This window comes from Rhodnius prolixus, unplaced genomic scaffold, assembly GCF_049639745.1.
Source record: "Rhodnius prolixus isolate KJV_2025 unplaced genomic scaffold, Rpr scaffold_11, whole genome shotgun sequence".
Taxonomy (NCBI): domain Eukaryota; kingdom Metazoa; phylum Arthropoda; class Insecta; order Hemiptera; family Reduviidae; genus Rhodnius; species Rhodnius prolixus.
In genome coordinates, this window is record NW_027411625.1 from 17,660,290 (window position 1) to 17,683,227 (window position 22,938).

The following is a 22,938-nucleotide window of genomic DNA, read 5'->3' on the forward strand; positions in this document are numbered from 1 at the left end:
TATTCGTTCTTTTATTGTTGAAATTTGTAAATTTATTTTTATCATCATTCACTTTTCTTTTTTTTTAATTGTCTGATAATTGATTTTATCCTGGTCACTTATTTTTGTTGTACACCTGTATAAATCCAGGGTAGAGGAAAAACTTGATCTGTTAAAAGGAAATAACGCACAAGAAAAGTTATGAACACTTAAAATCTATCATCCATCAGGCTGCTGTCAAGGCTCCAAGTAGGAAGTAGAATACTGGAAAATTGGTGAAAGGAGGAAGTAGAGAAGCTTGTTTGAAAAAAAAGATGCATTTTTGAAGTGGATAAATACCCAAAATGATGAGGACTGTCTCACTTATAGAAACCTAATAAATTAGTTAAAAAGAAGATTAGTGAAGTCAAAAATAAATACAAGGAGAATACTAGGAGGTGTTACAGGGAAAAGAAAGAATAAGAAAGAAGAAAATTATATAAAATCTATAGTTCAAGGGAAATGGATGGAGTACTATAGAGATACCACCTGAAGCGCAAAACACCTAGTAGATGTATATAATAAGATTTGGAATAGCAACAAAGTGACTGTTTTAAGAAATCAATTATATTTCCGATCCATAAGAAAGGCAAGATAAACGAAATCAGTAATTATAGAGGGATATCATTGATTGATTCTATTGCAAAAATATTTACAGGTGAGTTGGAGGAAAGATTGAAAGCGTTTGTGGAAAAAAATCAAATTTTAAATGAGTCACAAGCGGGATTAAGACCAGGTTACTCCACAGTAGATAATTTGTTTAATATAGTTAATATATAACAAAATAAAAAAGAGAAAGTATACTTGTTCTTTATAGACTTTGAAACGGCTTTCGACCGAATAGATCAGAATAGTTTATTCTTTAAACTGCATAACTGTGGCATTTCTAATAAATTCTTAGACATTGTTAAAACTCTATATGACGGTACAAGTACTACGGTGTGGACAAAGAACGGCCTATCCCCTTTTTTTTGAAAGGAGTATGGGAGTGAAGCAAGGATGCTTGCTAAGTCCCATTTTATTCACACTGTTTATAAACGACCTAGAAGATTTTATTGAAGGTGGTCAATCGGCGGAAGAAGAATAAATTGTTAAAATAGCTGACGATATTGTTTTAATGACTAGTAATGCAACAACACTTCAGTGCATGATAAATGACTTGGAAAAATATTGTGAACAGTGGAATTTAAAAATGAATTTGAAAAAGTCTCAGATTATGGGTATGTAGAAGGTTGTGGCAGATATAAGAAAAATGAAAAATGGTTTTATAGGAATCAGCGGATTGAAGTTGTGCGAAATTATAAATACTTAGGAATAACCTTGACCCGGACCTTGTCATGATCACCACACTTTAAAGAAAGATTGTCAGCCGCCAGATTTGGACTGAATAGTGTTTGGCATCATGTAATGATGATGCAGTAACACTCAGCAGCAAGATGCTATTACTAATAACTATTCAAGTCTACCTCAAAGATGGTGATGTGCTACGGAGCTCAAGTGTGGGGTGGTGAGGAGCATGATGATGTGGAGACATTACAGAGATACATTTTGAATAAATTGTACAAACTGCCCAACAACACGTATAACTACATGTTGTTTGTAGAAACCTCTAGTCAGCCACTCTACAATTATACTCTCAGGCTACTACATTAACGATAATAATAATTTCCATCTGATCCAGACTATTTTTCGTGTCAGAGGGGGGTTATTAGAATTAAATTACCAACCGTGCAAAAGAGACAGAATCTTTATGTGCTCCCTCTGTAACATAAATGTGAATGAGGATACCTACCCTTTTATATCAGAATGCCCAGTACTTAATGAGTTCAGGTTACAGTTTTTTGGGAAAAAGAGATTGGAGTGGCAGGAATATACTGACATACTAAATGGTAATAATAATGATAACGGATTATATAATTTATATAAATATATGTCCGGGATGCATATCGTTACAGGAAAATATTATGCTCTGAATTTGATTGTAATCATTAATATATAAATAAAAATTAAAATAAATTAAAATATAAATGATTCCTGTGTGAAAATATTTTGATAATTGTCATAAATACATATATATCTATGTTTAAACAAAAATTTAGCTTTGTCTGTCATATTGTCATTATAATTAAAATGAGCGAAGTGAATAGTTAAATTTATTTCAAATATTTTTATTTCAATTCCTTTGTTTAGCTGCTCATCGCTTGTGTTATGCATACTGGAAATAGTATTTCTCTTATAGTTTAGAAACTGCAGTTGCACCAAGTTGACATGATCATTCATTTCCGAACTAATCATATAAAAGTAAAGTAAAGTAATCGCCTATTTTTTCAGGTGGGGCTTAACGTCCAACTACCATTTACTAGGTGTCGTGGACGGAGGGGAATAGCAAACGTACTTTACTATTTAATGTAAAGCAAGAAATAAGGAATTGCATCTAGCTTTCATTGATTTAGAGAAAGCTTATGAACATGTGCAAAGGCCTTTGGTGTGTAGAGCCCTTAAAGAAGCTGGGATTGAAAAGTGTTTTGTTCAAGCAACACAAAGAAAGCACCAGGGTAATATGTACCAAATTAAGCAAGGTAACTGGCTCTCTCAACCGTTTCTAGCCACAATGGGATTGAAACAAGGTTGCTGTATGACCAAATCTCTATTTAAAATTTAACTGGAGAGACTCCAGCATGATTGGATTAACAAATGTAATAGAATGGGTCTGTCTATTGAGAACGAATGTCCTAGCTCCCTATTTTTCGCTGATTGCCTAGGATCGAGAGTATCTGGATCTTTGACAAGAAAGATAAAGATCAGTACCAAAAATGGAACATGAAAATAAAATTCTTAAAGACAGAATATATAGTAGTCGGAGGAAAGGAACGAAAAGATTTAGAAATGGATAGAGAGAAAACTAAAAATTTGAAGGCTTTTAGGAAACTGGGCTTGATTTTAGATGAGCCAGGAGGAAGTAGTGGAAGTGCAGGCAAGGAAAAAATACTGTTAAAATACTATAACCCATCCTATAGAACGCCAGTATTTCCAGGGAAAATAAACTGCATTTTTGAAGGTACCTTTTTGTACAGGTCCGAAAATTGGACCTCAAAAAATCTAATGTTTGAAATGAAAGCATTCGAAATGGAATATAGGAGGCAATGTACGAGGGGGTACCCAAAAATAACCGGAATTGCGTTGCCGCGCATGGAGCTTATGTAGTACGCATTTCTGCCGCTAGACGTGTATAGCGCAATTCTTTGCCAGTTCAGTCCTGCCTGTGTTGTCTGCCTGGCTTGTTCTGTTCATCTGCAGTGATTGTTTTTACCAGCGCTGTTTTGTTCTTTTTTCGTTTTTTATGATGGCAAGTTTAAGTGAACAACGTGCAGCTCTGAAATTTTGTTTTCTACTCGGCAAAAATGCTGCTGAAAGTGTTTTAATGTTGAAAACAGCTTACAAAGATGACGCTATGGGAAAAACTCAAGTATACGAGTGGTTTACTCGGTTTAAAAATGGCGACATGTCGATTGATGACAAACCTCGTTCTGGACGTCCATCAACTGCCCGAATCGGCGAAAATGTTGAAAAAATTCGAGAGCTGGTGTTCACAGACCGTCGACAGACAATTGATCAACTGTCAGAGAGTAGTGGGTTATCTTGGAGCTCGGTTGAGCGAATTTTAACGGAAGATTTGGGGATGAAAAGGGTTGCTGCCAAGTTTGTTCCTCGAGTTCTGACTGACAATCAAAAAGAACATCGAGTTGAAACATGTGCTTTGAAACAACAGCTTGAAACTGATCCAGACTTTCTGTCAAAGGTGATGAGTCATGGTGCTATGGTTATGACCCAGAAACAAAGCAACAGTCGAGCCAATGGAAGACGTCATCTTCACCCCGACCAAAAAAATGTCGTCAAGTCAAGTCAAACATCCAAACAATGCTGATTTGCTTTTTTGATGCCAAAGGCGTAGTCCATTCAGAGTTTGTCCCCCCAGGTCAGACCGTCAATCAAACCTTGTATTTGGAAGTTTTGAAAAGATTGCGCAATAGTGTTCGCCAAAAAAGACCCGATTTGTGGCAAACAGGAGACTGGTTCTTCCACCACGACAATGCACCTGCACACACAGCGATCTCTGTTACACAGTTTTGGGCTAAAAATGGCATGGTTCCGCTGCCCCACGCACCTTACTCGCCTGACCTGGCTCCGTGCGACTTTTTCTTATTTCCACGCATGAAAAAGGGCATGAAAGGTCACCGATTTGACAACATTGAAGAGGTCAAGAAAAAAACGAAGAAGGGGCTGTCAGCCATTTCTAAAGATGACTACAAAAAATGTTTCGAACAGTGGAAGCACCGGTGGGACAAATGTATTAGTTGTAATGGATAGTATTTTGAAGGGGATAAGGTTGTTCTGTAAAAAATTTGTAAATAAATAGCTTTTAAAAAATAATTCCGGTTTTTTTTGGGTACCCCCTCGTACAAGATCCGATCGAATAAAAAATGAATAAATTTTGAATGAAATAGTACAAAGAAAAGAATTGATCAGAAAATAGTGGAAATGAACCTAAGTTGGTATGGGCAAGTGCATCGAATGACACCAAACAAAGGGCCCGAGAAAGTTCGAAATTGGATCCCCCGGAAAGAAGAAGCAGAAGAAAAGGAAGACCAGCGCGCTGTGGGAGGAGGAAATCGAGAAGGAGATGATGGACAGAGGCTTGAAAGATTAAGATTGAAATGATAGGAGGCTACGGAGGGGACTACTAACTTGAAGCGAACTCTGTAGGGGAAACGCCGTAAAAGTAAAAGTAAGTGTATGCAGACCATCTACGCAGACTCAAGATTAATACATGATGTTTGTAAACATCAGACTTTTGTGACGTTTGAAGTCCATAGAGATAGAAAAACTGTCATTATTTTATTTTTTAAACACCCTAACATGTAAATATACTAATTATTTTTAACACTAGATTAGAAACTTTTTGAATATTAAACTTTTGATAAACGGGCCATGTCCTAATCAGATGCAGTTAATCCCTACAAAGAATACCAACTTGACCACCCAGAGAATTTTCGTTCTTTAAATTGTGTTCCACATAAACCTACAAACGCACGCCACTCGCTAAAATAAAAGTTTTCTTTAACAATTTAATTGCTACAAAAATTGCCACATCTTAATATTTTCTCTTCTGATGGCTTCTCGATGGTCACTCGTAAGAAATGTACCGTTTTACAGGACGTACCAATCTCAGATCCGAAACCAGCTTCTGTAACTACATAACCGTCAGCTCCTACCAACTTCATAGCAATAAGGTCTGCAATGATGGAAGAGCAGCCATGTGCAATGTTAGCAAACGGTCCTGCATGCACTAGTACTGGCGTTCCTTCTAAGGTCTGCATCAGAGTTGGTTCAATAGCATCACGCATCAAAACGGCCATAGCTCCTGCTGCACCCTAAAATTCGACTTGATTTAAGCCTTCAAATGTTTTTTTTTTTTTTTTTCAAGAAATTCGTTCATATTAAAATTACAGATCAACCACTAAAATGTTGCAACAGATTGCAACAACCCGAGTTTAGGGCCAAACTGCAAAATACTACCGTTTCAATCACGTACTTACACACGGATCTGCACAGAATGCTCTGAGAAATGCAGGCGCTAAAGGTCTATTCATATTTCTTTCGGCTATTCCCTTCCGTGGAAAAGATCGCCTCCAGTTACGTTGGCGATTCAATAAAATTGTAGGAATGACTTGACTGGGACTGAAAAAAGCTAGCTATTAACAGTCTGCTCAAGTCAGAAGTCGGCAATGCATCCACGGGTGCTGACTGTATATATCGATAAGACATTTGCAGAACTAACTCTCCGATTGGCCTCACGACATTGTATCGTCTAAAACTATAACCCTGGCTTGCTAACTGCAAAGCAAAATCTAATATAATTTTTTTTCTGCTTAGACTCCTAATTGGAAACTTTTTATTTTTGTAGACATGTTCAAAATACTTCCTCTAAAAAAAGAAATTATAGATAGACTAGAAAACGGCTAAATATTATCTAATATACTAACCAAGTCATCTGCAGTAACTGGTTCGTTTTTTTTATCAAAAGCAACAACAATTCTACGCAATCTTTCATTCATATCGGATAAGTTTTTGGAGAGTGCAAGTACAGCCATAATTTCACTGGCAACTGAAATTGAGAATCCTGTTTTCCTGGCCAGATCTTGTTCAGCTGGTGACTGCCCAATTGTTATTTCTCGTAGAAATCGATCATTTGTGTCGATCACTAAAAACAAAAATAAAAAATAGGAATATTAACGGGAACATATAGCTGAGTGAAGGTATTAGCTATGCGGTTAACGCATTAGATTCCCACGCGGAGGTCCCGGGTTCGAATCCAGCTGCTGACCCTTAGATTTTCTCTTCCTAGGAGCTTCTTACGGCTCACTGTCCGGTGATGGACAGTGATGTCTGTAACGAGAGAACACTGTCCGGAGGCCGGCAGTGCACTGAAAAAAGCTCCGGGCGCAAATAACCTTAGATATTGATGCGCCTTAAATCATTAAAAAAACATATAGCAACTTACAAATGTATGGCCTTCTAATGGTTTGCTAAATGTTAGCTGACATCATTATTATACATTTTCAATGCAATTCAAAAATAGTAATTATTCTTTATTTACCTGCACAAAAAAATATTATTTATGGTAAAGAAATTTGTTTATATCAACCATAAATAGAAGTTTACATCAAATAAAATGAATAATTAGAACAAAAACAAATTAGAAGAAAACCAAAAATGAATACCACAATACAGTAAAAGCGCCTAATACTTTTTTATACATACATTAAAAGTAAGTACGCCTATTTTTTCGGGCGGGGCTTAACGTCCAACTACCAATTAGGTGTCGTGTACGGAGGCGACTAGCAAACATACTTTACTTTACTTTTCTTTTATTAACCATTAAATAAAATCCAAGGCCTAAGACCGGGAATCGAACCCAGTACCACAACACGTATTAGCTTCGCAGGTCTCGCCTCTAACCGCTTGGCTACCGTGGCGCCCTATACATACATTATTTTTAGAATAATCTAGAATTATTTTCATTAAATTATTATCATTAAGAGTTATATAAAGGGTGTTCATTTTAAGACGGCTCAAAAGCATTTCAAGTTGAACTGAGCGAAAAATGGCAGAGGAAAAACTTGTAGCCCGTCACCTCTAGTTTCAGAATATGTGACTTGATTTTAGATTCCTGCCCACATAGGTAGCAGACGCGCGTTCTAAGTGTTCGCTGATGACCCCCATTTTCATATGCACAGTTTTAAAGGGTATAAAAAGTTATAAAAGAAACCGGAAACCGCCATTCGGTATCTTCCAAATCAAAGGTGCTAGAGCATTTCATCAATTTTTTAATTCGTTATCAAAGAGAAAGAAGAGCACGTGATAGGTCATTTTTATGTATTTTTTCATCCCCTTTCTACTGAAAGTGTTGCCAAGGCAGTAAAAGCCAGTATTTTTCTTAATATCGGGAAATAACTAGTTTTCCGAGTGATTTTCTAAGCTATAATCAAATGTTAAGGGCTTTAGATGTTCACAAGCGTAGACAAAGGGTTAAAACATAATTTTACTTCTGTTACAAACAAGAAGGTTTGACACATTTTTGGTACTTTTGAGAGAGTTGTATTTAATTACTAAAAAATTTGGAAATCTCCTGTCCATATTTAAATGTTCAATATCTTACATTTAAAGGTTCAAACTTATTCTTTAACTTATCAAATCATGCGCTTTACGCAGCTTGTGCAGCATGTACTGTGTCTTCAAAGGAGCCTCCCCTGGCTCGCAAGCATATCTGCATTCTTAAGTGGCTCTCTGTATCTGATCTGGTGGAATGGCTCTGCAGACACAGACATTCTTCCCTTCAGCTGATGTCATGGGCGCGTATAAACTTAATTTTTTTAATACTCTCCATAAGAATTAATCTAGCGGTGTCAGATCGGGAGTCCCTGGCACGAGATCAGATGAGGGCAAAAGTATCAACCGCTTAAACATGAAATGCATTTAGCCGTCTTAAAGTGAACACTGTGTAAATCAATAGTATGAATTAATGTGATAAATTTTCGATTAACAAAAAATTTATATGGCTGTTCGGTTAAAAACAGTTATTAAAATCTACATTTTGATAATGAAAACTGTCCGGTAGGACAGTTGTATAAGGGTTGATCGACAAAAACTTATTACTGTTGTTGTTGTTGTTGTTGGTGGTGGTGGTGGTAGTGGTAGTGGTGTTGCTGTTGCTGTTATTTTTTTGAACAACTTAGCGCCTAAACGCGCTAACCTATTTTCATGAATGAGATGTCATTCGATTTGGAACCTCATGTAGATAGATGTGCCTTTTCGGGGTTTCGACGCTGTACATCCAAAGGGAAAGGAGTTAGCCCCATGTATGTGAAGCCTCCTAAAAATTATTATTACTAATAACTCAGTAAAACTTAACCCGATTAACCCGCAAGGTACAGAAAAAAACTTTCTAACTTCTATATTCGGCGTAAATCAGCCTAATTATTCCCGACGCCCATACATTTAAAAAATCATTAGATATATAAATTTGTTCCAACCAAGAAACAAAAATAAAAATCTATCCAAAAAGTACAAAAATCTTCTTAACAAAAACTTATAGTTTAAAAAGTTAAGTATAAGGGTTGATTAAACGCCAAGAGGTACACAAATCAGCAAATACCAACATTTCACTCATACTTCTAGTTTCATATTTTTTAGAATTTATTAGATGTTACAGACTCTTATGCTGGCCATTTTCATGCATAAAATATTTGTTCAGTAATGAGTAGCAAGTTCATTGTTCAATTAAACTGATTGGTACTTTACTTTACGCAGTAGTTAAGCATTAATAATATGTAATTAATAATTAATCTAGTTTGTTAATATTAAATGTTAATGCAGTTTTCGTAAATTGCATTGTTAATCTAGGTGTTCTCCCCACAATTTTATATATATGTAATACAAAATAGATACGAATATTTTTAGTTGTTTATAATACTTCTTTGCAAGAAGTACTCAATTTAAGTTTAAAAATGTTCTACATTAAATTAAAGTTTGAAAATGAATGAATTATAATTATAAGAATTATTTATTTGTAATTAACTATGTAATTTGTGCTCACATAAGACGAATTCAAGACTGCAATTCCGATTTAACTCCGTAATTCAAATTACAACAGTAAAAGGCCAACTCCAACTTTCCCTTTTTCTTTTTAATATGCGAGTGAATGTGATGATTATTCAGAATAAAGATAAATCACAAGAATAATTTGGAATAAAGTTAAAATGAAGTGCCTTTTAAATACTAACTATGATGAGATGCATCTTTTATTATTATAACAGAAAAATATTTATGGGTGATAAAATGCCAGCACAAGGGTATGTAACATCTAATACATTCTAAAAAATATGAAACTTAAGTATGAATGGAATGCTGAGTATTTGCCTAATACTTAACTTTTTAAACTGTAAGTTTCTGTTAAGGAGATAAGTGAGAACATGATAATAATATAGTACTATCTTTTGAAATGTCTTAAAAGACGTTGAAAAATGATTTGACTTCTTGTAATCCTAATGTGGTCAATAAGTTTTTATCTTAAGTTCAAAAAAAAAAAAAAATCGGAGCCATTTCAAAGAATATTGTATACAAGGTGTTTATTTTAAGACGGCTCAAACGCATGTCATGCTTAAACGGTTAATCTGAGCGAAAAATTTGTTGCCAGTCACCTCTAGTTTCAGAATATGTGACTTGATTTTAGATTCCTGCCCGCATACGCGGTTGACACGCGACCAAAAGTGAGGGTTCGCAGTTGACCCCCATTTTCATATACAAAGTTTTAAAGAGTATAAAAAGTAATGAAAGAAACCGGAAACCGCAATTCGATATCTTCAAAATTAAAGGTGCTAGAAGAGGCACCTTTGAAGGCACAGTACATGCTTCACAAGTTGAGTTTGATTTTTAGCCATTTTGTGTATGCTTGAGAACATCTAAAGTTCTTAACATATGATTTTTCTTAGAAAAATCACTCGGAAAACTACTTATTTCCCAATATTAAGAAAAATACTAGCTTTACTGCCTTGGCAATATTTTTAGTAGAAAGGGGATGAAAAAATACATAAAAATGACCTATCGCGTGCTCTGTTTTCTTTATACGATATATTATACAGGGTGTTTCAGGGTTAAGTGTCCTAACTGAAAATATGAATTTAGGACCTCAAAACAAGAAAAAAATTTTCTCTGGAGGTATGTCCGTTAACGCATTGTTTATGAGATATTCACGTCTAAAGATTTCCATTTTATGAACTATTATTTGGTAGGTTATAATAAAAAAAATTAATAGTGCCTTCCAACTACTTTATTAATAGAAAATAATGACAATTAAAAGTAAATAAATAAATAATAAAGAAAATGAGGAATCGGTATCTTTCTTCCACAGCAGCAATAGCCGAACGGCACTGGATTGCTGTTATTGATTCTATTACTCTTCTTCTTAAAGAATGTAGATCACAGGCCGGCATTTCATAGACTTTTCCTTTAATGGCACCCCAAGCAAAAACAATCCATTGGTGTTAGATCTGGAGAGTAAGCAGGTTAAGCCGCCGGTCCTAAACGGCCAATAAAGGTTTTAGAACGAATGATACATTGATTGTATAACTGCTAAAATCACCTTGTGTCTCTAACTGCACATCCCAATATTGACATTTTACGGAATAATACCATCTGGAATTTGCACTGTAGACTTTCTAAATAATAACTCTTTCTCAAGAATATTTATCTGTTTGACGCTTTTACAGAGTTTGTGTCATTATGCATCGCATTTATTCTAACAGTGAATATGCCGATATGGTGTTTGTGTATGGTTTTTGCAATGCTGCCCGTCGCGAATATTCCGTGCGATTTCCGAATAAAAGATTACCTTACAAGACCATCTTTAGGTCCACATTATGACGTCTTAGAGTAATTGGCACATTTGTTTTAATTCCACGTGCTGATGGAGCTCTTGTCCCTTTATGAAATAAAAGGAGTGCGACAATAATGATGATAATCCGTCCGCCAGTGTACGAAGAGCTGCAGCTGAATTACATATTTCGCCAACTACAGTAAAGAGAACTCTCTCGCAGAAGGATGTAACCCATAGCATTATCAACGGGTACGACATTTATTACCTTAAGAATTTTGCCAAAGAAATTTTTCCAATTAGTTTAAATCAAGTTGATCTTTAGATAATTTTTGCGTCATATTCCCTAGACAGATGAAGCTACATACATTTACAAGAAATGTTCAACCAAAAAATTATCATCTCTGGATGCTCGAAAATCCTCATGCAATTCGCGAGCAGCATTTTCAGCCTGAGTTTCTGTGCAATGTTTAGTTAGGGATATTACACAATATTGTCCACATTTCTTACCACCTAGGCTCAATGCGGACACATTTCTGCAGTTTCTTAGTAACGATGGTTACATTTTAATTGAAGTTGTTCCGCCTCAACTCAGAAGGAACTCATGGTTTCAATTAAATGGTTGTCCAGCACATTGCGGCAGAGGTCTGCGATAGTGGCTAAATCAACATTATCTCAATCGATGGATTGGCCGTGCAGGACCGATGGCTTAGCCTGCTTACTCTCCAAATCTAACACCAATGGATTTTTTTGCTTGGGGTGCCATTAAAGAAAAAGTCTATGAAATGCCGGCCTATGATCTTCATTCTTTAAGAAGAAGAGTAATTTAATCAATAACAGCAATCCAGTGCAGTTCGACTATTGCTGCTGTGGAAGAAAGATACCGATTCCTCATTTTCTTTATTATTTATTTATTTACTTTTAATTGTCATTATTTTCTATTAATAAAGTAGTTGGAAGGCACTATTAATTTTTTGTATTATTACCTACCTAATAATAATTCATAAAATGGAAATCTTTGGACGTGAATATCTCATAAACAAAGCGTTTACGGGCATACCTCCAGAGGAAAAGTTTTTCTTGTTTTGAGGTCCTAAATTCATATTTTCAGTTAGGACACTTAACCCTGAAACACCCTGTATATATGAATGGTTTTGTAGAGTGGTACTTCAAAATGAGGATTAACTTTCAGTCTTAGCTCATGGTGCCATCCAAGCGAAATATAAGTTTATCTTCTAGCTTTTGTTTTTTTTTAGCTCGTGTTTACATGCATATAGTAAAATGGTGGTCATTTGGTGGGAAGGGGTTAACGCCTAACAATGAAATTAGTTGACGTGAAGCACATTCTTAACTGTTATTTTTTTTTTCCTAACAAATAAAAAGGAGCCACTCGCGAGGGTCGAAGTGGAGATCTCCATCTGACTAGTCCGTATTCATAACCATTATACTAAGCACTCGCCCCTACATATATAATTACACGTAATCAAAGAGCTGGACATTTTTTAAAACACATGTTTTTGGACTCAATTTCCTGAAAACGTGTTAACTTGATGAAAACTCAATTTTGAAAATTAGCAGCAATCGCAATACTTCCACTTACCACCAGTCAGAGAAGGTAATAATTTTGAATACTAAATATGATCATAGACGAACCTCTATTCCAGGATATAGAGGCAGGGTCGATATCCAATCTGGCAAACTGTGCTCGCTCATTGTCTGATAGAGTGTTCGGATCTGCTTTCTCTATACCTAATCTTGTTAATCGCCTTATCTGTGATTTAGAAAACTGTTTCACACCATTTATGGTTGGTACTAAGCGCTCAAACAATCCTTTATTGCTTTGAGTCGCTTCGTGGAACATTCTCGCATCTAGTTGGGCGGCTAGAAGATTATTAGCTGCGGTGACAGCATGAATGTCGCCAGTGAGGTGTAGGTTGAACTCGTCCATTGGAATGACCTGTGAATATCCACCTCCAGCCGCGCCACCTGTACCCACAAACAAGAATTCGTATCATAAATAAATGTAAATATAACTTATAAAATAAAGCTCTTTTTTACAAATTTTCTTAAAATAAACTTACGATTATACAAGACTTCAATTTAAGTGATGTACAAAAAAAGTACCGCCGAGACGTAAAGAGTCTCTCTTACTCCAGAAGGTGATTTGTACCGTTTATAACTAGTTTTTTGATGACTACCTCATATACATTCTGTTTTAGTTTGTTTACCTAATGAGAACATTTATGTAAATAACCGAAAAGTATCTAGAAATTCAGGCGATTTGGCATTATTACATTCTCTCACCCTTTAATGACAAATTAATTAACAACTTTTGTAATGTCACTGAATTTAACTGAAGTTCAATTGAATTTAACTATACCTACTTAAGATCGCAAGTTTGAAGACAACCTCATAAAAAATTGCATTTGCCTGGGAAAATGGAAAGGTTTTCAAATTTCATTATATACAGGGTAACCAGAGTTATGTGCTCCACCCACTTTTTTTTTTTTTTAAACGGCGGAAAAATTTCGAAAAAATAGAAAACTCGTATTTAATCATTTTTAGTCTATTTTCAGTGATTGACCCATTCTTTTAAACCCCAATATCCCGAGATATAGCAACCAACTTTTTTTCCCCAAATGGAACATTATATTTTTTTGCATATTTTTTTAGTACTTGAGCTCCTAAAAAAAACAAATAATTTTTTTTTTAATTGATTAGGTTTTTCAAAAGTTATGGTAATTTAAAAAATGAAAAAAAAATCAGTCGCAACAGTTATGGTGGCGAATCCTAAAAGGAATATCAAAGTCTGAGTTTCTTGCAATTTGTAGAATTTTATTTGTTTTTGAGATTTCCTATTACATTTAAATATTCACCATGAGCCAAAAACATTTTCGAGAAAAACACACGTACAACGCATTTTGATCAAGATTCTTACTGAAGATTCAATGATACCAGCAATTAAAAATAAACTTAATTTAAACTGCTGTGTTTTTGAGGCACTGACCCGCTCGCGCACACACAACGTCTAAAATAACTCCTATTTCCTATTCAAAATGGACTCAAAATGTGTACCAAAATCTCCAGTTCGAAAATCTACAAAATTTCAATTTTCTAGGAAATGAGAGGAAGTTAAAAAAAATAATTATTCACCTTTTATACCAAAAGTAGGCCCCTGAGATGGCTGTCTCAAACAGGCAATGGCGTTTATTTTCTTGTGAGCAGCAAATGCTTGGACTAGACCCACTGTAGTTGTGCTTTTACCCTCGCCTAAAGGAGTAGGCGTTATTCTAAAGATTAAAAAAGTATAAATACATATGTAAATAAAATTTAAAATATAGAAAAAAACTGGATTAACTGTGAGAGGAAGAGTACTGGACACAGGGCACGGAGTTTGAATCTCACTGCTGCCCTTATATTCACTCGAAGATATTAAATGTTAATTTCCGATAAAAGACAACGTTGTCTGCAATAAAGAGAACATTGACAAAAGGCCTAAAGTAGCCAGTAAACGCTTCAGGAAATATTCCCTTCAAATGCAACCATTATTTAAACTTGAAAATTTATTGTAATACTATTAGTGGCGTATTTTATGAATTCAGGGCATGTACTTCCAGCCGATTATCCTATTTGTGTTTTTAATAATTTTGGATGAAATTAGTACGTAATCATTAGATTAGAAACTTTATTTTAAAATGAACTCAACGTTTATAATAACGCCAACCTACTAGTCCCTGCTATATAGTATGGTCAAGTTGCGGTGATGTCAAACGGTCTGGCTCCATCAATTGAACGAAACCTTCAAGTGCGGAAAAATACGCTTTATACGCTTAAACGAGTCACTAAAACATACGATATGTGAAAGCATTAACTCGTACGACAGATATTATAGATTTAATTAGAAACTGCACGAGAACTGGAAGTTAGTAAAATATTACATATAAATTGCTTACCTTAGGTCTAACATCAGGATAACAATTTGATCTACACAATGTTTATCTGACGGCTCGCTTTTATTTCTCTCCTCTTTTTCTCTCAACTCTTCCGCTCTCTTTCCTTTCTTGTTTACGCTAAATATTTTATTCCTTAAACTTTTTTTTGTCAATTTTGTTGATCCTCACGCTACCAAAGTTGCCTCTCTACTTCCGCTTAGACCATGTGGTCACATCCTTTTTTCTATCCATTCCACCTATAACAGAGCTACTCATCGCATCTATTGATTCCGCTTGAACCACCACTTCTCATCGCATCTATTTTTTCAGCCTATAACGCTGCTAGCGATCACGTCAACGCATCTTTGTGCTTGAGTTGTTGGTGCTTTCTAGAGATCCAAATCTTTCCTACGCTTCCCTTCTTTGGGAGCATACACTCACAAATTCATACACGCGCACACTCCGAACGCTTCCCATACCTTTCTTCCGCTTTTTTAACGCTTCGTTGAAATTATTTTCCACTTTCGGTGCTAACACCGTAACAAGCTCTCTTAGCAGGGTATACGGGCGCATCCTTAAAATTAGACTTGAGGAAGAAGTTAAGGATGTCATTAGCGAAGAGCAGGCAGGTTTTCGAGCTGGTAGATCATGCATTCATCATATTTTTAAGCTCAAAATGCTCAGGGAGAAAAGATTAGCCTGTGATCGGGAACTCCACATGGTCTTCGAGGATCTGTAGGCCTATGATACTGTACCGCTAGGCAAATTATGGGAAGCTCTTCATAATGTAGGAGTTGAAAGATACCTCATTAAAACAATTCAATGACTGTATAAGAATATATGTAAGTGAAACAGTAAAAATAGGTGGGCGGAACTCTGGAAGTTTTCCGATAAATAAAGGACAGAAGCAGGGTTGCTGTTTATCCCCTCCCCTTTTTAACATATATGTAGAACAAGCCCTCAATCACTGGAAAAGATCCTGCTGCAAAATGGGTGTACTATTGAAGATAAGTTTACCCACTCAGTCCAATACGCCGATGACCAGGTAATAATAGCATCAGAGGCAGAGGAAATTAACAGCCGTGTATTCCAAATGGGACTAAGCGTTAGCAAAAAGAAGACATAATACACGGTGTAGACGCGCCAAACGTCTACACCCAGGAGCCGGTTACAAGAAATGCTATTAAGTGGGGATAAATGTAATAATGAGAAAAGGTAGAGTAAAGGAGGAGGGTACTTACCCTTTGGTGCCAGATATTGCTGATGAAGCGCTGTCAACCGGCCAGAATAGCGATGAAAGAGGAAGGAAGTTGGGGAGCGGAAGCGGAAGCGGGTGTAGGTGCGTGTGTGAGAGGGTGGTGGTTGCAATGAAGGAGTAAGTAGAAAGGACTGATGAGTCTGTAGTGGCGTCGAACTGCGAGAGCTAACACTAAAGCGCACAAGATGCGTAATGAAGCGGGGCAGTGTCACTGTAGGCACAAGATGCGGTGAGCAAAATTCAAGAACACAACCTTACTGTCACAGAGTCAAAGACGTACAGAACTACAGCAGACGGAAAAACCCCACGGTTAAGAGAGGATAGAGAAGGGGAAGGTTGAAACCATGGGAACTGAGAAATAAACAAAACTACAAAATAGCAGAAAAATAAGATACTGGCGGCGACAACAAAGGAAAAGATTAACGAAAAATAACGCGTACTACGAGAATTGGAATAAGGAGAGAGAGAGAGAGAGAGAGAGAGAAATAGAAAAAGGCGAGATGGAGAACTGTCAAACGGTACTGCCGAGAAAGGATGGTACGCGGCTTAACTAACACACGGTGTTCAATGCTCCTCCCGTTTCGGTAGAGATTGATGAATGGATGCTATATCCAAGCAAGGAATTTAAATATCTTGGGTTCTGGCTGTGATCTGCAGAAACAAGTGATGACATTAAACACAAAGTAAGTAATGGCAAGAAGATTATAAACGCGACTCTGGAACAAGGAAATAGGATTGAGAACAAAAAGAAGATTTACCACTCATTCGTGGAAAGTGTAGCCACATACGCAGTAAAAAACTGGACGTTGTCTAGAAGAGCTGATAGTAGCCTGTGACTTTGGAAGTGGACTTTGGTGGAGAAGTGGTGGTATATCCAGGCTCCAGCGAATTCCCAACTCCGAAATTAGGAAGAAAGCTTAAGTCAAGAAGACCATTCTCTATGCAATAGAGACAAAAAGACTAAAATAGTATGGCCACCTAATGCGGATGGATGAAGATCGCTGACCCAAGAGAATCCACAGCTTTACCCCACGGGAAAGGAAAAAAACGGGGCAGACCCAGGAAGCGGTGGATGGAGGATGTGGAACAAGCGATGGCAGCGAGGGGATTAAGAGAGGAAGACTGGGAGGATAGAAAGCACTGGCATTGGGTATCGGGGATATGGCCGTATAGATTGTAAAAAAAAAAAATTCTACCCGGTAAAAAAAAAATTATTATTCCGTTGCTCTTGGGCTCATCGCGTCCCGCCTTACGGAGTAAGCATTCGCGCGTACACATTGAATATTGCATAAAATAAGTCTAAATAAATACAAATAAAATTACCCAGAAACCACTATCAGTTTTCCATCAGGTCTGTGTTTGAATCTGTTGAGTATTTTCAGAGATATTTTGGCTTTTTTCGAACCATAACAGTTGACTTCCGAGGATATAATTCCAACTTCACCTGCTAGATGTACTATATCTTTTGGGTTCTGTCCGAAGGCTATTTCGCCATCGCTTGAAAAAAAAAATATATACATATATATAGTATATACATATAACAGAGTGACGAATTTATTACATAATGATGGATTTAATAAAGCTACAAAAAATTACATGATGGTGGGTTAAATGAAGCTAACGGACCAGATATACAAAAAATAGTACTGAGAAAAAATATACTGGGTGATACAAAGTATACTAATATCTCTAAAGCGTTGGAGAAAATCAGAGCTATTTTCTGTCAGCCATTTGGGTTATAAATAATACTTGGGTCATTTTAGGCATCTCCACAATAGGAAGATTGTCATAACAGTGTCAACAATGTGAATTCTGGGCTGTACGGTGTTGTATTCAACCTTCATTGAGGAAACAGTCCAATATGTTCACTCAAGCCTACGAGAGGAACAGTGAGAAGGCAAGGGCCCCCACGAAGACTAATAAATAATAAGCCTTTAATTTAATGGGTCGTGAAACCCTTGTGCAGCCTGAGAAATACTTCACGAAAGCAGTCAAAAGGCTTTTAAGAGTCACAGTGGCCTACTTTATGTCTGTAGGTTTTTTTTTTTTTGTTACGGATAAGACACATGTCATTCTCTCTACCATTGTGGAGAATTGAGAAGAATATATCATCGGATTTCCTGATGGCGACTTGTATATTCTAAAAATTGTGCTAGCTTCGTTATTAATTGAGTTTAAGGTTCGTTACTTTTGTTTTTCGTTAGTTTGTCTCGCAAACCTATGAGGTTTCTTTCAGACCTAGATCCGTAGTGCCTCTGAACGAGCCTCCATATACAGTAATAACAGGATTCATATTTGAAGAATAATGCAGCTTTGAAAATGCTCCCACCTAGGCACAGGAACTTTTTTGTTGATTGGCAAGGAAGCTAGCGTCCAAGTAGGAAATACGAGCTGTTTGAAAGCCCGCTGGGCACTGATCACCGTGTTGTTCATCAACATGGCCACTGTCATGGGCCCGACCCCACCGGGCACAGGCGTTATATAGCTGGCCGCTAGTTTGGCTGTGTCATATTCTACATCGCCCACTAGCCGCTTTCCACTCTTCTTGCTCGGATCTATAGACAGAATAAGCACTAAATAGTAAAATATACCAGTAGGGTTTTTAAAGTTAAACCTAACTCTAGAAAACCAACTATTCTCAACAAAATGTTTTTTGCAAAAGGAACGGCATTCCAAGTTTTAAAGAAAACGTTGGACTCTTATCAATAAAACTGCAGTAAAATTCTTATATTTATAAAATCACCTGTAATTGCGTTAATTCCACAATCAATTACTACAGCTCCTTTCTTAATCCATGATCCTTTAACAAATTCCGGTTTACCTATACCCACAACCAATATATCGGCCGCTGATACCTGAAATAAATAAATATAAATAGGTCACTCCTTTACTTTTTAATAGGAAAAATTTTAACCATATAGGCTATTATTAAAATTTTCTTAGATTTGTTCTTTTATCTAAATAGAAAAATGCAGAAAGTTAATGAAAATCCTATGAAAGTAGTTTTCCAAAACAAGTATAACAGTAATCCACGGTAAGAACTCCAGAAAGTTCAGGACCAATTTAGGGTAAAAATAAGGAAACCGAGTGTCACTGACCCTGTACATGGGATTGCATCAGCAATCTATCGATGAATTCGAAAGACAATGTTCATAACAGGATGGTCTTTGTGCCAGCTTATGCCGATAACGAGGAAATCTTGGTTCGATTAAACGTCGAACTCAAATTAACGTTATTAAAGGTAGTAGGGAGCAGTGACGAAGTAACCTGTAATGGGGAATCTAAGAAAACTTCATTACAAAGTAGTTCAAAACTCAAACGCATTCTTAAGACAACCGTTTTATTGTTTTTTTTTAATTTTGAACCTATACATTCATTAAAATGCGTACAAATCAAAGTGAATTTCATCAGTTGAAGGTGGAACTACTACGTCCCCAGCTGGACAAAATTATGACTATGCCATTTCCTGATAGGAGAAACCACGCTGAGTTTATATGGCTAACACTTCCAAATCACTTCCAACTCTACTCCAAGCTTAACAACAGCAATTAGGTCGTGCGATAAGTAGGTTATATAAAAAAATAAATACCTCATGTGCGATATCCTTTGTACGAGAATGACAGATAGTCACCGTGGCATTGTGCCACTTTAACAGTTCAGATACTGGTGTTCCCACAATTTTACTTCTGCCCAACACAACTGAATTACTTCCGGCCATTGGAATGTTACTTCTGCAATGAAAATTTAAAGGTATTGATTGGTAAGGTGCAAAAGCTAAGCTCCCTAGTTAAAATTTGTCTTGTCAAATTTATCGGGGCAGGTCTGGCTCCTCACAGCACTGAAGCTGAAAGCTAACTGCGTAAACCCTTGAATGGCCTAATACGTCAAACTCTTTCTTCTCACAAGGTTCAGGATCTTTCCTAATGGTTATGTAACGATATGATCTCTCCTGGCCGCTAAGTGCAGGCAATATCTCATACTGCAACATCGCGACATCTACGCAATCAAACATAAAGTGAGAAGCTGTTTCCTCCTTTTTCTAACTACACCGAGATTCCTGGTTAAATAACCTCACCCTCAAAGCAGTCACCAGATTGATCTGGTTCTTACCCAACTTCAAGATTTCTTCAGTCTAACATACATTTTACACAGAGGAGCATAAACATTTTTTCTGTGTTTGATTTTTCAAGTTATCGTGCGTACTCCAAAGCCGTTGTTTAAAGAAAGTTCTCACGGTCCTCTTGGGAAATCCAAAAACGGGTTCTAAACCAACAAATGGTGAAGACGTTCATTCGTGGCTGGCTGATCAGCAACTTTGTTGCTCCTGATGTCAGCATGCTCCGGTACTGTCTCAAGAGCTAACTTGTTGCCTGAGGTTGCCCACTCAATCAAATCACCCTCCGAATCAAGAGGTTGTTTATGAGCTGTAAGCGTTTTCAGCGCAGCCTGGCTGTCCGAGAAAATGAGAATCACCTTTAAGGTCCTGTCTAAGGTTCCCTCAGCACATTCTTCACTGTAAAAACTTCAGTCTGGAAAAATTCTGAGTATCTGCCCACACAGCAGATATATTTTTAAGTCGAAAATGGCGCCAACAATTGTAATTAGATTTTGAGAGATAGCTGTTTATAAATAAACCATTACTTTAGTTTAAACATTTCACAGAAGATATTTATCTTAAGGGGTTTTTTAAACGGAACTTAATGAGAGGGATAGGTTTAAACTGTCACTACAAGTTCTGAGCTGAAGGATACAAAGCGCTCTATCAACCAGCAATGACTTGTCAGAATTAACTTAGTTCAGTTCTAAGCTTTAATCTCTTTTATTTAAATTCATGATTTTTATGAATTAAAACTGTCCGGTAGGACAGTTATATAAGGGTTGATCGTCAAAAAGTGTACGAAAAAGCGAAACGTTGAAAAACACCGACCTTTGACAATATTATTTTCTCTTTTTCTATATAAGATAAAATTCCCAAATTTTCTTTAAAATATAGGGAAAATCCTCGTTTATAATTGCAATTTTTTTGCAACAACATAGATTAAATATATTTCGAGAAATACGTGTCTAAAAATGGGCAAAAACGGCATTTTCAAAAAATGTTCTTTTTTTTTTTTTTTGTAAACTGCGTAGCGCCTAAACGCGAGAACCGATATTCATGAATGAGGTGTCATTCGATTCGGAATTTTATGTAGACGTGCCTTTTGGGGGGGGGGGTCTCCACGCTATACATAGAATGGAAGCAGAGTTAGCCCCATGTGTGTGAGGCCCCCTCCAAAAATATTATTACTAATAACTCAGTAAAACTTAACCCGATTATGATGAAATTTGGCAGGATGAAAGGCTTAGGGCTCCCCCACGTACCATTAAAGCGACATTCTGCTCTTACACCTACTAAGGGGAAGTTTTCCAACCATTTAAAATTATCATTTCGTGAACTTATTGTCTTCAATGAAGTATTATTTGGTTCAAAAAATGATGTAGATTTGCATTTTTAGAGGTCTCGACACTGTGTACCTTTAGAAAAGGAGCTTGCCCAACGCAGGTCAGGCCCTCTCTAAAACTATTATTACTAATATTTCTACAAAGATTAGTCCGATTTTGCTAAAATTCAGCATGAAGAAGAGGTTAAAGCTACCCTAAGTGAAAAAAGTGCCATCATGCTACCTACTAAGAGGAAGTTCTGCAATCGTTTAAATTATCGACCTACGAACTCATTTTAATCGTAAATTAAGTTAAACTTTTCACTTTATAGACATAAACAAAGTTAAACACTAAATATCTCGTTTTCTGCCCGATAGATTTTTACGAAATTTCATACAATTATAGACAATAGTAGTGTCCATATACTAGTACAGATAAAACATAAACAAAATCCATCAAGTAGTTTTTGAGATATTTAAAGTTAAAGATTTCACTTTATACAACAGAAACAAACTTTAAACCTAAATATCTCGTTTTCTGCTCGATAGATTTTTACGAAATTTCATACAATTATAGACAATGGTAGTCACCATATAAAGGTAAAATATAAACAAAATCTATCGAGCAGATTTTGAGATATTTGAAGTTAAAGTTTTCACTTTATAGAACAGAAACCAACTTTAACCCTAAACATCTCGTTTTCTGGTCGATAGAATTTTAGGTAATTTCAAACAATTATAGACCATAGTAGTCTCCATAAACAGGTAAAATATGAACAAAATCTATTGAATAGTTTTTGAGATATTTGAAGTTAAATTTTTTACTTTATGGAACAGAAACAAATTTAACCCTAAATATCTCGTTTTCAGCTAGATAGATTTTTACGAAATTTCACACAATTATAGATAATAGTAGTCTCCATATGCAGGTAAAATATAAACAAAACCTATCGAGTAGTTTTTGAGATATTTGAAGTTAAATTTTTCACTTTATAGAACAGAAACAAAAATTGACCCAAAATATCTTGTTTTCAGCTCAATACATTTTTACGAAATTTCATATAGGTATAGACAAAAGAAGTGTCCATAAACATGTAAAATATGAACAAAATCTAGCACGTAGTTTTGAGATATTTGAAGTAAGAGTTTTCACTTTATAGAACAGAAACAGAAATTAACCATAAATATCTCCTTTTCTGCTCGATAGATTTTTACGCAATTTCAAACAATTATAAATAATAGTAGTGTCCATATACCGATAAAATATAAACAAAATCTATCGTGTAGTTTTTGAGATATTTAAAGTTAAAGTTTTCAGTTTATGGAACAGGAAAAAACTTTAAACTTAAATATCTACTTTTGTGCTCGATAGATTTT

General features: G+C 36.0%; 1 protein-coding gene across 2 annotated transcripts in view; it reads right to left on the bottom strand.

Annotated features, from left to right (window-relative positions):
* Nucleotides 1–22,938, bottom strand: part of pug (pug C-1-tetrahydrofolate synthase, cytoplasmic) — a 53,714-nt gene that overhangs the window by 19,172 nt on the left and 11,604 nt on the right. For both annotated transcript variants that reach the window (XM_074138833.1, XM_074138832.1), the window contains exons 6-13: nucleotides 19,731–19,872; nucleotides 18,885–18,996; nucleotides 18,471–18,696; nucleotides 17,465–17,638; nucleotides 14,105–14,241; nucleotides 12,605–12,937; nucleotides 6,063–6,280; nucleotides 5,240–5,450 (exon numbers count right to left, since the gene is read on the bottom strand). In XM_074138833.1, the coding sequence (XP_073994934.1) occupies nucleotides 5,240–5,450; nucleotides 6,063–6,280; nucleotides 12,605–12,937; nucleotides 14,105–14,241; nucleotides 17,465–17,638; nucleotides 18,471–18,696; nucleotides 18,885–18,996; nucleotides 19,731–19,872 (1,553 nt within the window). The remainder of the gene's footprint in view (nucleotides 1–5,239; nucleotides 5,451–6,062; nucleotides 6,281–12,604; nucleotides 12,938–14,104; nucleotides 14,242–17,464; nucleotides 17,639–18,470; nucleotides 18,697–18,884; nucleotides 18,997–19,730; nucleotides 19,873–22,938) is intronic.